The sequence below is a fragment of the Somniosus microcephalus genome, chromosome 14 (genome assembly GCF_052327205.1).
Source record: "Somniosus microcephalus isolate GS21.2 chromosome 14, FLI_Smic_1.0, whole genome shotgun sequence".
NCBI classification, from domain to species: Eukaryota; Metazoa; Chordata; class Chondrichthyes; order Squaliformes; family Somniosidae; genus Somniosus; species Somniosus microcephalus.
Window position 1 is genome coordinate 10,915,307 of NC_141000.1, and position 12,819 is coordinate 10,928,125.

The 12,819-nt window shown below is 43.1% G+C and overlaps 2 protein-coding genes across 4 annotated transcripts in view; one reads left to right on the forward strand and one right to left on the reverse strand.

Annotated features, from left to right (window-relative positions):
• Positions 1-8,930, reverse strand: part of qtrt2 (queuine tRNA-ribosyltransferase accessory subunit 2) — a 49,032-nt gene extending 40,102 nt beyond the window's left edge. Inside the window, exons 1-4 of one of the 3 annotated variants that reach the window (XM_086006234.1) lie at positions 8,854-8,930; positions 4,530-4,859; positions 1,785-1,840; positions 1,104-1,180 (exon numbers count right to left, since the gene is read on the reverse strand). In XM_086006234.1, the coding sequence (XP_085862360.1) occupies positions 1,104-1,180; positions 1,785-1,840; positions 4,530-4,783 (387 nt within the window). In that variant the 5' untranslated portion in view covers positions 4,784-4,859; positions 8,854-8,930. Of the gene's footprint in view, positions 1-1,103; positions 1,181-1,784; positions 1,841-4,529; positions 5,773-8,853 lie in introns of those variants that run through there. The other 2 variants (XM_086006236.1, XM_086006235.1) reach the window with 2 other exon arrangements.
• Positions 8,931-8,971: 41 nt separating this feature from the next.
• On the forward strand, positions 8,972-10,197 carry polr2k (RNA polymerase II, I and III subunit K). The gene has a single exon (XM_086006238.1). It carries the CDS (start codon positions 9,188-9,190, stop codon positions 9,362-9,364), a length of 177 nt encoding a protein of 58 aa, XP_085862364.1. The 5' UTR covers positions 8,972-9,187; the 3' UTR covers positions 9,365-10,197.
• The last annotated feature ends 2,622 nt before the right edge of the window (positions 10,198-12,819 follow it).

Consider the following 12,819-nt stretch of genomic DNA (forward strand, 5'->3'; position numbering starts at 1 on the left):
AATTATACTGTGCAAACCTCAACTTTACATTATGCAGTAACGTCAGATTTGTAATTCAATGGTTCCAGTTTTCAGCCCCCTCCCCATAGTTTTTGATAACAACAACTTGCATTTATATAGCACCTTTAACGTAGTGAAACGTCCCAGGGCGCTTCACAGGAGCGATTATCAAACAAGATTTGACACCGAGCCACATAATGAGATATTAGGGCAGGTGACCAATAGCTTGGTCAAAGAGGTGGGTTTTAAGGAGAGTCTTAAAAGAGGGAGAGAGAGAGAGATAGATAGAGATGCGGAGTGGTCTAGGGAGGGAATTCCAGAGTTTGGGGCCCAGGCAGCTGAAAGCACGGCCGCCAATGGTGGAGCGAATAAAATCGGGGATGTGCAACAGCCCAGAATCGGAGGAGCGCAGAGATCTCGGAGGGTTGCAAGATTGGAGGAGGTTAGAGAGAGAGGGAGGGGTGAGGCCACAGACAGATGTGAAAAAAAGGATGAGAATTTTACAATCAGCTCTCTTCCTGACGCAGTGACTCATGCTTGGGTACTGTTCCGCAGATGCTAGTAATCCTCCACTCACTCATCCAGATGGTCATTATTCATTGATAAGCCTGGACAGTAAGTAGAGGCCGGGATATCACAGCTGAGCATTGCTGAGATCAGCTCACCTTACTTGATGTACATACATGCACGCTCACTTTGCAGCAGGAGTCACGATCAGGAGCGAGAATCCTGGTTGATTTTTCTTTCTCACCCAGGAATGTTGAAGCCAATCGTACAATCTACAGTTCCCACCCAACCATTGATCATCGAAACAAACGTCAAAACAAAAGAACCATCCTGTGTGGTAAATTTACCAGCACAGCTATGGTGGAGCCCCAATTGTTCTGATTCTTAAATAACCGAGAGAAATGTATTGTTTTCGAATGTAAAAGAGAACATCAGTACTGCATTCCATGATTTGCCCTGCTCGCAAGTCAAATCCAGCTACAGTCATAATGAGCCACTCTGCTGACAGCCAAGAAAAGAAATGAACCAAAAGCAAGGCAAGAGGAATACCTTGAAGTATCCCCGAAATTCTGTTCCTACACTTGTAAATAACCTACTTTGTTTGTGTTGTACCCTGACGGACATGGGCTAGCTGGGTCGTGCAAAGAACAGTACAGAACCGAGTCTGGCATGCCTGTGATAAAACAGAATGAAATAAATGACACTTCTTTCAAACTGATCAATCGAGTGGAGTCCGACACCACCAGTCACCAAGCTGAAACATCACGTGGCTGCAATGGAATCTGCAGTGGCATTAGTGATATCGGAACTTTACCCAAAACAAAGCAGCGGTTTTACTAGTGACAGCACGATCTTACAATTAAAATTCAAAAGGGTAAAGCTTTACAGGGATTAAGACAGTACAATTGGTGTGGAACATGCATTGGGATTTAAAACAATGAATACTGTGCCAGACAGATTTGTAAAAAGAATACATCTGAAAGAGCGAGGTTCGTGTTTCAAGAGTTCATTTCAGATTTCCAGCATTTTTTTCTTACCAGCGTTCACCTTCAGTTTTTTTGTAATTATTCTTTTTTTTTTAATGAAAAGGGGATTCACTGACAACTATTCAATATGAGATTTACCTACACCAAAACAGGATTTACCTACACCACTGTATACACTGTTACATGCACTCGTCGCAAAACTAGATATGAACAAATAATATGTAGACAGCCTGGAACAGATTCTAGTTTCACCTGGGGCAAACGTGTTTGCCTACAAATCACAATGAGTACCTATGAACTTTCCAATGCCTTCTTTATACTCCTCCAGAACTTCATGGTGCTCAGCACTGAAGGGAAAAAAATAAACAAATAAAATTTATGTGCAGAATAATACCAGAGATAACCAACATTAAGATATTTGATAAGCAAATATTTAGTAAAACCACACCCTTGGATCAATTTATTCAACATCTATAAATTGTTAATGCAAACTTGGTAAAATCCCAGTTTACAAACACTGCAAGTTTTGAGAAATATAACTTTCAAGGTAGCTTTCAGGACTGCGACTGATCACAGTGCTTTATGGCAGGAATTTAATAAAGAAACAAGAACAGAGTGGTGGAACAGATCAGAACACCCGCACTGGATATGAATCCAAGCAGATAGAGGCCTCAATAACAACAGAAAATGCTGGAAAAACTCAGCAGGTCAGGCAACATCCGTGGAGAGAAATGTGAGTTGACGTTTCGGGTCGAACCCTTCTTCAAAACTGGAAAGAAAAGAAACTAGATCGAAGGCAGGGCTGCGATCGGACAAAAGAATAAAAGAAACAAAAGAAGTTTTTCCAGCATTTTCTGTTGTTATTTCGGATTTCCAACATCTGCAGTATTTTGCTACCAGATAGAGGCCTCCTTCGTCTACTGGTTTCAAGAGTCATGCCCGCAAATTGCATCAATAGTCTCAGCACAGCTTCAATTCACAACCTCATTCACAGAGTGCGAGAAACTAACTCACCAAATCAGAGGGTGCGTCAAGTAAATATAATTTACTCACTAATCCAATGATCATACCTAGCTCACGTGGGTTCACCCTACTATAGACTACAGCAACTAGAGAGCTGGTCGGAGCACATCAGCTATTTTATTCTATTCTGGTTTCTTTCACAAGCATTATATGGCTCCATGCAGCCAGGAGAAGAGGCCGTACAACCATGGGCTTTTCCAGGACTGTGTTGCTCCAAAGGAGGCTTCTTCCTACCTAGAGCCAGGGTAGGAACCAGGGTCTAGATAGTGAATCAGACTAATGTAGTTATACTTGCCGTAAACTCTTAATTCCAATTCACTTAATTTGAATTGTCTGATGATTCAAATTTTTTTAAGTATTAAGTTTCTGCTTTGTGTTTTTTTATATTGTTTTTTGCCCTCGAGCAGGTCATTTACAAGGCAGTTCTTTCTAAGAGCTGATACAATGTAGTCCAATCATGGTTACAACACATGCAAGTAATGGTGTACTTGTACTTTGTTGTCCACACTGAACATGTTTCTCATTTAGAAATGTTTTCATATAATTAGCAGGTTGTTACTGTACTTCTTGTTCTTGTACAATGTTTTTACAAATTGTATAGTCATACAGGTCAGGGAGGCCCCGGTTTCGATTTCCTGATCTGCACTGGGTTAGCTGATCAGGCAGTATGGCAGTCGCACTCCTGGGTAAGAACATAAAAAATAGGAGCAGGAGTCGGCCATTTGGCCCTTCGAGACTGCTCCGCCATTCAATAAGATCATGGCTGATCTTCTACCTCATACCTAAGGGAGGGGAAAATTGGCCACACTCCAGCTGCTGATCCCGACCCAGTTGAAAGTGTGTAAGTCAGCTGAGGTCAGGATTGGGCTTCACTGTAATGGCTCCCATAGTCGAATAGTCTGCCAATAATCAACGTCTAGGCTCTCACTTGGGTGAATTACATAGAAACATAGAAGATAGGAGCAGGAGTAGGCCATTCGGCCCCTCGAGCCTGCTCCGCCATTCAATTCGATCATGGCTGATCATCCAAACTCAGTACCCTGTCCCTGCCTTCTCCCCATATCCCTTGATCCCTTTAGTTACTAGAAGATCCCTGGCACCCGTGGACCTGTAAGTCAGCAACTATTCAAATGTTACTGGGAGAGAAGGGGAGCAAAAGTGGCAGACAAAGAAAGGATAATAAACCATCTGCATTGTGCTATTTTTATGTTGCACCTCTTTTTAAAAAAATGGCTGGTTTATCAACTTCATCAAATTTAAAATTAATATGCAGTTTTAATGCCCCACTGGTGTGAACACAAAGTGGTTTTGATGCACATCGAATTGGCAGTATAACTTAGTTAGGTCCCAATCCTACGCACAAGTGGTGCGAGGCCTCCCTCCAGGAGATCATCTCACACCCGCCTGAGTTCATGTCAGCTACAGTGTAACTGATCACTAAGCAGCATTGATTTAGACTTAACACTAGATTTGAAGAATTGTTTTCACACAGAGAGGTATTAGAACATGGAATGCTTCACTACAAGTGGCTATTGAGGTAGAGACTATATCATTTAAAAAGGAACTGATAAGGGTTTGAAAAGGAGGAATATAAACCAGTACAGGGAAAGGGCAGGGCCTGATACCTTACTTTTCAATGTTAGAGAAGAATGCAGGTGCTCCCACCCATGTACACCCAACATTACAATGGAGATGCCAAGCGAGGCACATGCCCACTGGTACTTTTTCACTGCCAACAGTGTGACCTGTAGCAATATACAATCGGCAGTATAACTTACATCTGCTGATTACACATCACATTCCATACTTACTGGTCCAGGACTGACTAACACTGAAGTCAAAGGAACTTCTTTTGATCGACACTCTTGAATTAAACCAAACCAGGTCAACGTGGATCTTTGAATGCTATTCTACAAAAGGGATACCGCTACATTTTAACAGGTACCCAACACCGTATTTACACTACTGTACAACCCAAGGGCAAAAGAAAAAGTGTTTTATACTTGCACATACAGTGTAGATAATGTCAGGTGCACAGGTTCAGGAACTCCTTCTATGAGGCTGAGTGTGTCATGGGTCAGATGTGGAGCGGTGCCTGTCCGGGTATAAAGCAGACAACCGGGAATGTCGAGGCTTTTACCGCCATTCCGTCCTACTTCAGTCAGCTTGCCGCGGCGACATCCATTTACAACACTGGAGAGGATTAACTTCATCTTTCCGGTTGAAACGCCTAGTCTGAGCACAGTTCCGACTGGCAGATCTTTCATGCAGGTAGACTACTAAATCTGTTGGCTAGCAGGTGTTTGTATAGCCCATGAAAAATGCACAATTGTGCTGCAGTTTCTGTGAAAAGATAAAGGGCAACCAAAGCGTATTTTACTACATCTTTTCTACTTGCTATTATCCAGAGTAAATTCTGACTTTCAAACATCAAGTGAAACTGATCGCCCTTTTTTCAGCAATCACCAAGCAACGTTGGAGGCGGGGGAGGGGTTGGAACTTTTGTGCCTATCTGGGCCAAGTATGTTAGCACCGAGGAACAGGACCATTTTCTGTGTCGCCATCCAAGAACACCCACGTCAGGTACAACATGGCCAGGTGAAGGGCAAGACTCCTGCACTGTCCCGACAAATGCCTTATTCCCACTTCAGCAGAGCAAAACCAAAATTCTGCGATTGCTGGAAACCTGAAATAAAAACAGAAAATGCTGGGAACACTCAGCAGGTCAGGCAGCATCTGTATAGAGAGAAACAGAGTTAACGTTTCAGGTCGATGACCCTTCGTTCCATGCTCCAATAAGTAAACCCAACACAATATCAATAAATCAACTAGACATTATTATTATTCAAATAAAAAACAGGTATCTCAGTTATAATAATGGAATCAAATTCAGACGCCATTTTTTGACACATTTTGTCACTACCTATTGCTTTCTGCAAATAACAGTTCCATATCGGGCTTACTGGCAGAATCTGTCCTTCAGACTAAAATATTGGAGTGTGACCAGTAATGGAACTTGAATGTTCTATCCTTTGGTTAAAAGCACAGCAAATTATTTAAATCTAATCAGAATTCCTATTGACAACCCCAAACAATATGCTTTTTCTACAAAGACATTCATGGAACATAAGTTCCGTACCAGAAATATAGATAGGACTGCTCGTTTGCAATGCATTTACTATTTGAACAACAGTTAACTCAAATTCTTTAATTACTATTTGTGAATACTTGCAGATTATTATGGTCATATTTATGCTAATATATATGTACAAATGTATGTTGAAATGTTTAAGTGTCCTAATCCAAACTGTACACTCTCGGGAGCCGCAAGCCTACATTTCGTTGTACTGCACTTGTGCACTAACAATGACAATAAAAAGTTGATTTGATTTGATTTGATTTGATTGTTAAGCTATAACTCTTTCAATACTCCAGTTGGACTGAATCAAGCAGAGCAGTAGGGGGAACATTACTAAATGGGGCTATGTGGGCAGCTGCAGTTATACTGTTGCCTGACGCTGTCCAATTTGGAAAAAGCATTAAAGAGGTGGAGTTGGAACATTCCTTCAGTCAAGGACGTAAAACATCCGATGGCAGTTTTTCCCCAAAGTTTTTTCCTAGTGTCCATGCCAACATTCATCCTTCAACCAACACCACCAAAAACAGACTGAGCAGTCATTTATCACATTGCTGTTTGTGGAATTTTATTGTGAGCAAATTAGCTGTTGCACTTGCCTACAAAACAAGTACACTTCAAAAGTAATTCATTGGCTATTAAGCACTTCGAGATATCCTTAGGACATGGAACAATGCTAAATAAACTTAACTTTTTCAAGCTGTGTGCCTTGAGATCTCAAAACCCTGAGGCTGCATCAAATTCATTGTCTGGTCCGACAGTACAAAGGTTTTCTTAGACCCAGTCCGACAGTGGAAATGATTCAACTGACAGAAATCTCTTCTGCTCCTTTTAGCTCCTACAATAAATCAGTAATTGTCTCAAACTAATATTCTTTGGGAACATTGTGAACAATTATGCCCTGTATCTTTTAGTTACAGTCTGAACATTTTTTCCCCCATTTGTAGGCGGTGGTGGGATTTGAAATCACATTTTCAAGATTACTTGCCCAGTAACCGAACCACTACTCCACCTGGTTATATCAATGAATCAGTGTGCTATAGCAACAATGAACGATTAGGAAATATGCTGATTTTAAATTCATGCGTGTACTCCTATTTCACAGTTCTTCTGGCAGTGATCTACGATATACACAGGCCTCTGAACTGGTCCAGGCAGCAGGCGGTCAAGGGGAGTCATTCGGCCCGACTGCCTGCTGCCTTTCTTCCGCGGCCACGTTCGCGCCCGGGTGGGCCCCGGAGATGGAGCACGCGGTGTCCGCCGGCACGCTCGAGGCCTTCCGCGACCGGTGGGGACTGGAGTGCATCATCACCCCAGCCAATGAAATTTTAATTTAATTTGTTAAGGTTCTTTTAAAAGATGATTACAGGTAACCTTTCTAACTGCCACTGATCACACCTCGACAGAGAGATAATCACATAGAAACATAGAAGATAGGAGCAGGAGTAGGCCATTCGGCCCCTCGAGCCTGCTCCGCCATTCAATGAGATCATAGCTGATCATCCAAATTCAGTACCCTGTCCCTGCCTTCTCTCCATATCCCTTGATCCCTTTAGCCTTAAGAAATATATCTAACTCCTTCTTGAATATATTTAATTAACTGGCCTCTACTGCCTTCTGTGGTAGAGAATTCCATAGGTTCACCACTCTCTGGGTGAAGAAATTCCTCATCTCTGTCCTAAATGGCTTACCCCTTATCCTTAGACTGTGACCCCTAGTTCTGGATTTCCCGGCCATCGGGAACATCCTTCCTGCATCTAGTCTGTCTAGTCCTGTTAGAATTTTATAAGTTTCAATAAGATCCCCTCTCATTCTTCTAAACTCCAGCGAGTATAAGCCCAAGTGACCCAATCTCTCCTCATACGTCATTCCTGCCATCCCAGGTATCAGTCTGGTGAATCTTCGCTGCACTCCCTCCATGGCAAGAACATCCTTCCTCGGATAAGGCGACCAAAACTGCACACAATACTCAAGATGTGGTCTCACCAAAGCCCTGTACAACTGCAGCAAGACATCCTTGTTCCTGTACTCGAACCCTCTCGCTACGAAGGCCAACATACCATTTGCCTTCTTAACTGCCTGCTGCACCTGCATGCTTACCTTCAGCAACTGGTGCACAAGGACACCCAGGTCTCGTTGCACTTCCCCTTCTCCCAATCTATTGCCATCCAGATAATAATCTGCCTTCCTGTTTTTGACACCAAAGTGGATAACCTCGCATTTATCCACGTTATATTGCATCTGCCATGCTTCTGCCCAATCACCCAACCTGTCCAAATCATACTGGAGTTTCTCGGCATCCTCCTCACAGCACACACGGCCACCCAGCTTTGTGTCGTCTGCAAAATTGGAGATATTACATCTAGTTCCCTCGTCTAGATCTAATATATATTGTGAATAGCTGGGGTCCTAGGACCGATGCCTGCGGTACCCCATTAGTCACTGCCTGCCACTCGGAAAAAGACCTGTTTATTCCAACTCTTTGCTTCCTGTCTGCCAATCAGTTCTCTATCCAAGTCAGTACCTTGCCCCCAATCCCATGTGCCTTAACTTTACATGCTAATCTCTTATGCGGAATCTTATCGAAAGCCTTCCGAAAGTCCAAATACACCACATCCACTGGTTCTCCCTTATCTATTCTACTAGTTACATCCTCAAAAAATTCCAGTAGATTAGTCAAGCACGATTTACCTTTTGTAAATCCATGTTGACTTTGTCCGACCCTGTCACTGTTTTCCAAGTGCTCTGCTATTACATCTTTTATAATGGACTCTAGCATTTTCCCCACTACCGATGTCCGGCTTACCGGTTTATAATTGTTTTTTTTTCTCTACCACCCTTTTTTGAATAGTGGGGTAACATTAGCTACCCTCCAATCCATGGGTACTGTTCCAGTATGTTTTGTTTAAGTGTGCATCAAAAAGAGTATACAGGCCCCTGCTGGGCGTGGGCTCAGATCCCAAACGTGCAGAATTCACCAACTCTAACTATGCCCAGCTCCCAATCTGCCCACCTGAGTGCAGTGGGACATACCCAGGACCCTGTCATTAAGCTGGTCAGAAGCGCTAGGGGGGGAGAGGGCTCTTTTCGATGCCAGATGCTCGCAACTCTCTAAATTTAAAGGCGAACGATAAAAGTGCATCTCCTGCCGGGAGTACCAAACCAGCAACATCCCCGAATACAGATCCCCCCACCGCTCACCTGCACACGTTACCCGGAAATGGCAGTCACTCCAAGCGCCCAACCAATCAGACGGCCGGAAGCGGTCCCGGCCGTGATGGCGTCATTGGGAGGCTGGCCACGTGATCCGGGCCTTGAGTATTTGTGAATCGGATCCCGCAGCGAGCGCGTGCGGCAGGCAGCGGTCCATCGGGTCAGGGATTTGTGAATCGGACCCCGGCGTACACACACGCGGCAGGCCGGGCAGGCAGCGGTCCATCGGGTCAGGGATTTGTGAATCGGACCCCGGCGTACACACACGCGGCAGGCCGGGCAGGCAGCGGTCCATCGGGCCAGGGATTAGTGAATCGGTGCCATGGAGGCGCAGAAGGACGCGCAGCCGCCCAAGCAGCAGCCCATGGTGTACATCTGCGGAGAGTGCCACACTGAAAACGAAATCAAATCCCGAGACCCGATCCGCTGCAGAGAGTGCGGCTACCGGATCATGTACAAGAAGAGGACCAAGAGGCTGGTGGTGTTTGATGCTCGGTAACGGGCACCCCTCCCTCCTCCTCCTCCTCCTCCTCCAATGCTCCTGCTGAGACTGGACATCGTGAACACACTGACTGCATCGCCTCTTTACTTTTGCCGTATTGTCTCGTTTCGTTAACTCTGTTTACTTCAAAAGCCCGCATTTACATTAGCGTCTAATTGACTCTTAACATTGGTGATAAAACGTGCCTGTGTGTATACTGGTGTCGTTCTGGCATAGGCATCCGGAAGACGATGAATTAAGTTAATAGTAAAGCTGTATATGTTGTCAGCATGTTTCCTATAGTGCTTCAGGCCTTCCCGAATTGTACATAAAGAAAGACATACATTTATATAGCGCCTTTCACGACGTCCTAAAGCGATTTACAGCTCTGAAGTGCAGTCACTGTTGAAATGTAGGAAACATTTTGCTGTGTAGTTCCGTGCAAACTTTTCATGACTTTTGTACTGTGCTCTGCAGACTTCACCTAAAAAAAATAATGATTTGCTTTACTTCACAATACAGAATGTGTAAAACTGGAGATATTCGCTACAGAAAACACCCAAGTTCACATACTTTATTTACAAACCCTTACTGGCCTGTGGTGTTTTTCCGTGTTAAAAGACGAGAAGTTGTTTGGATATAATTGTTTTACATACTGATTAGAATGTGCCCTAGTGTCCCGACTTTCCTTAAACTAGTCTTAATTCAGTGAATGACAATGTATTGTGTGAATATATATTGCAACAAGTGAATGCAAGTTATGTTTTTAACAGATTTTTAAAAAGAATGTTATAACTAACTTGCAGTGAAAATGGCTCCAGTCTTCAGTAATAAAATGTATTGTTGCATAACCTGTGTTGTGTGATGCACTTGTCCAGAACTCAAAGTATGACTTTAGTACAACATCAAAAAAAAGCTGCAAACTCAAGCCTTGACAGAAACTGGCTTTTGTACTGGTAAGTTTGGGTCCTCTTATGTAAACAAGTAATTGCCCATCCCATTCCAGAACATGGGTTGTGGGTGTGTTGTCAAAGAGTGGTGTGATTTTTTTTTTCCCCCTCTTATCTAGATGCAAAGGGTACCATCTTACTTAGGTACACTAATTTAATCTTTAAAACTGCAAAGTATAGCCCAATGCATGGCAGCATGCTGTACTGATAGGACATGGATTAACGTCACTGATTTTCATGTTTTGAGATGCTGAGGTCAGCGAGACATTGAGAAGTGACGTGTGTGCCTGTCGGAGTATGTATAGTAGAGGAGCTCAGAGTGCAAATTAAACCTACCCACTTCTGAAATTGGCTGATTTCTTTTCTCTGTGGTTGATAATGGCAGTAAATACTAATTTCTCCTAGTTTGCAGTTTTTAAGTTCAAGTTGACACGTCAGGTTGTGGATTTTTAATATGGGGAAGTAAAACATGTAAATTAATGTATGAAAATAAATGCTTGGCTTGATTTGCATCAACTTGCCAACATATCTCTTAAACATGATTTTATTTTTGTGGGTTAGAAGGTTTGAGCATCTTTAAGCCTGCTTTTAAATAAGAAATATCAAGTTATTTAAGCCCCGACACTCGCCAGTTACAATTCTGCATTTGTACTTTGGTAAGAAGGTTATGGGGAGAGTGTAGACGAGATTCATTAGGTTGATACCCCAGGTGAGAAACTAGGGCTCTTTTTTCATTAGAACAGGAAAGGTTAAGGGCGTCTAATAGAGGTGTTCAAAAAAAAAAAAAAAAATGTTTTCTCTCCCATGTGGCAGCTGTCCTTCATTTAGCCAGTGCCATTTACACTTCATCTAGAACCGTCTTTTGTTTCTTAACTTGTCCCATTACCATCTCCTTTTGCCTTGAACCATCTCTTAATCTCTCCGGCCTTCCATCCGATCACAGACCTTCCCTTTTGTTCTTTCCTCCCCCCCCCAACATTTGCTTAAAATCTGTTACATCTCCAGCTTTTTTCCAGTTCTGATGAAGGGTCATCGATCTGAAACGTTAACTCTGTCTCTCTCTCTCTCTCTCCACAGCCTGACCTGCTGAGTATTTCCAGCTTCCGCAGTATTTTGCTTTTGTGTTCAAAATTATGATGGGTTTTGATAAGATAAATAGGGAAAAAATATTCCCACTTGTTTCTTAGTAACGAGAAGACATAAATTTTGGATCACCACCAAAAACAAACCAAAGGGAGAGGTTATCGGGTCATTCCAGCTCTTAACAATCCCTATCGGAAATGGTGGACAAGTATCTATTAAAGGTTTTAACAGGGAAGTGGAAAGATAGTTAAAACATTTAAAAAGGTTATGAGGAAGAGGAATAAGATTAAGTGGATAGCTCAGAGCTGGCACAGGCACCAGGGCTTAATTGCCATCTGCTGTGCTGTATCATCCTGATTTATCGGTGGGGTAACCAGTGCTGACAACACTTGATTTTATTATTTTAAATATAGTTAAAACAGCCCTCTAGGAATACCTTAGTGTGGATATCCATGTATAACTTACACTTATATAGTGCCTTTCATGATCTCAGGATGTCACACAGCACCTAGATTACTAAGCGACTACTGTTGAAGTGTTGTCACTTTTTTCATGCAGGAAATGCAGCGGCTAATTTGTGCACATTCAAGGTCTCGCAAACAACAATGTAATAATGACCAAATCATCTGTTTCGGGGTGTTGGCGGGGGGGGATGAATATTGGTCAGGACACCGGGGAGAACTCCCTGCTGTTCTTTGACATTGTCGTGCCGTGGGATCTTTTAACAGTTTAATGGCCTGGGATTTGCGCTCCCGATGACGGCATCTGCCATCGTAAGCCTTCTGAAAGGCCCCACAAGTTCCGGGTTTGCACGTGCGCGAAAACCCAGAACTTGCGATCTGTCAAGGTACGCCTTGACTGACCGACTGAGCAATCACTTTTGCTGGCAGAGTTGGGTTATTTGCCCAACTACTGCCCACGAAACTCTTACGGCTGGTAAAAGCAGGCATAGGGCCTGCTGTCACCAGCGTATGGGTTAATCTAGATCTTGCATTAAAACTAAAAACTAAGCACACACACACTTAAAATTTTGGCCTAGATTAAAATGTTTAAAATTATTTTTCAAAAAATTACATTTTTATTGTATTTATATTGAAAGGACTTTTAATTAAATTTGAAAATGAGAACATTTATTTTTTATCAGAGTTGTCTAAATTCTTTAATTATGTGGGGATTCCGTTTGGAAATGACTGCAGTGGAATCCTCCTCTACATGCCCCCGGTGATCCCAGCCACGGTTTTCGAACTGCCTGGGATCCGTGGGCCTTTACGCAGGCGTATGCCTGCCGACCCAGGGACCCGAAGTCTCCGAAGCCCAAAAGGGGAAGTTCGGAAATATTTTGCGGGGTCGGCCTCCGAGCACAAATTCAGGGCCAATGACTCATCTGAAAGATGGTACCTCTTGACTCCCTCCTTGCTGCCCTGAATTGTTAGCCTGGAT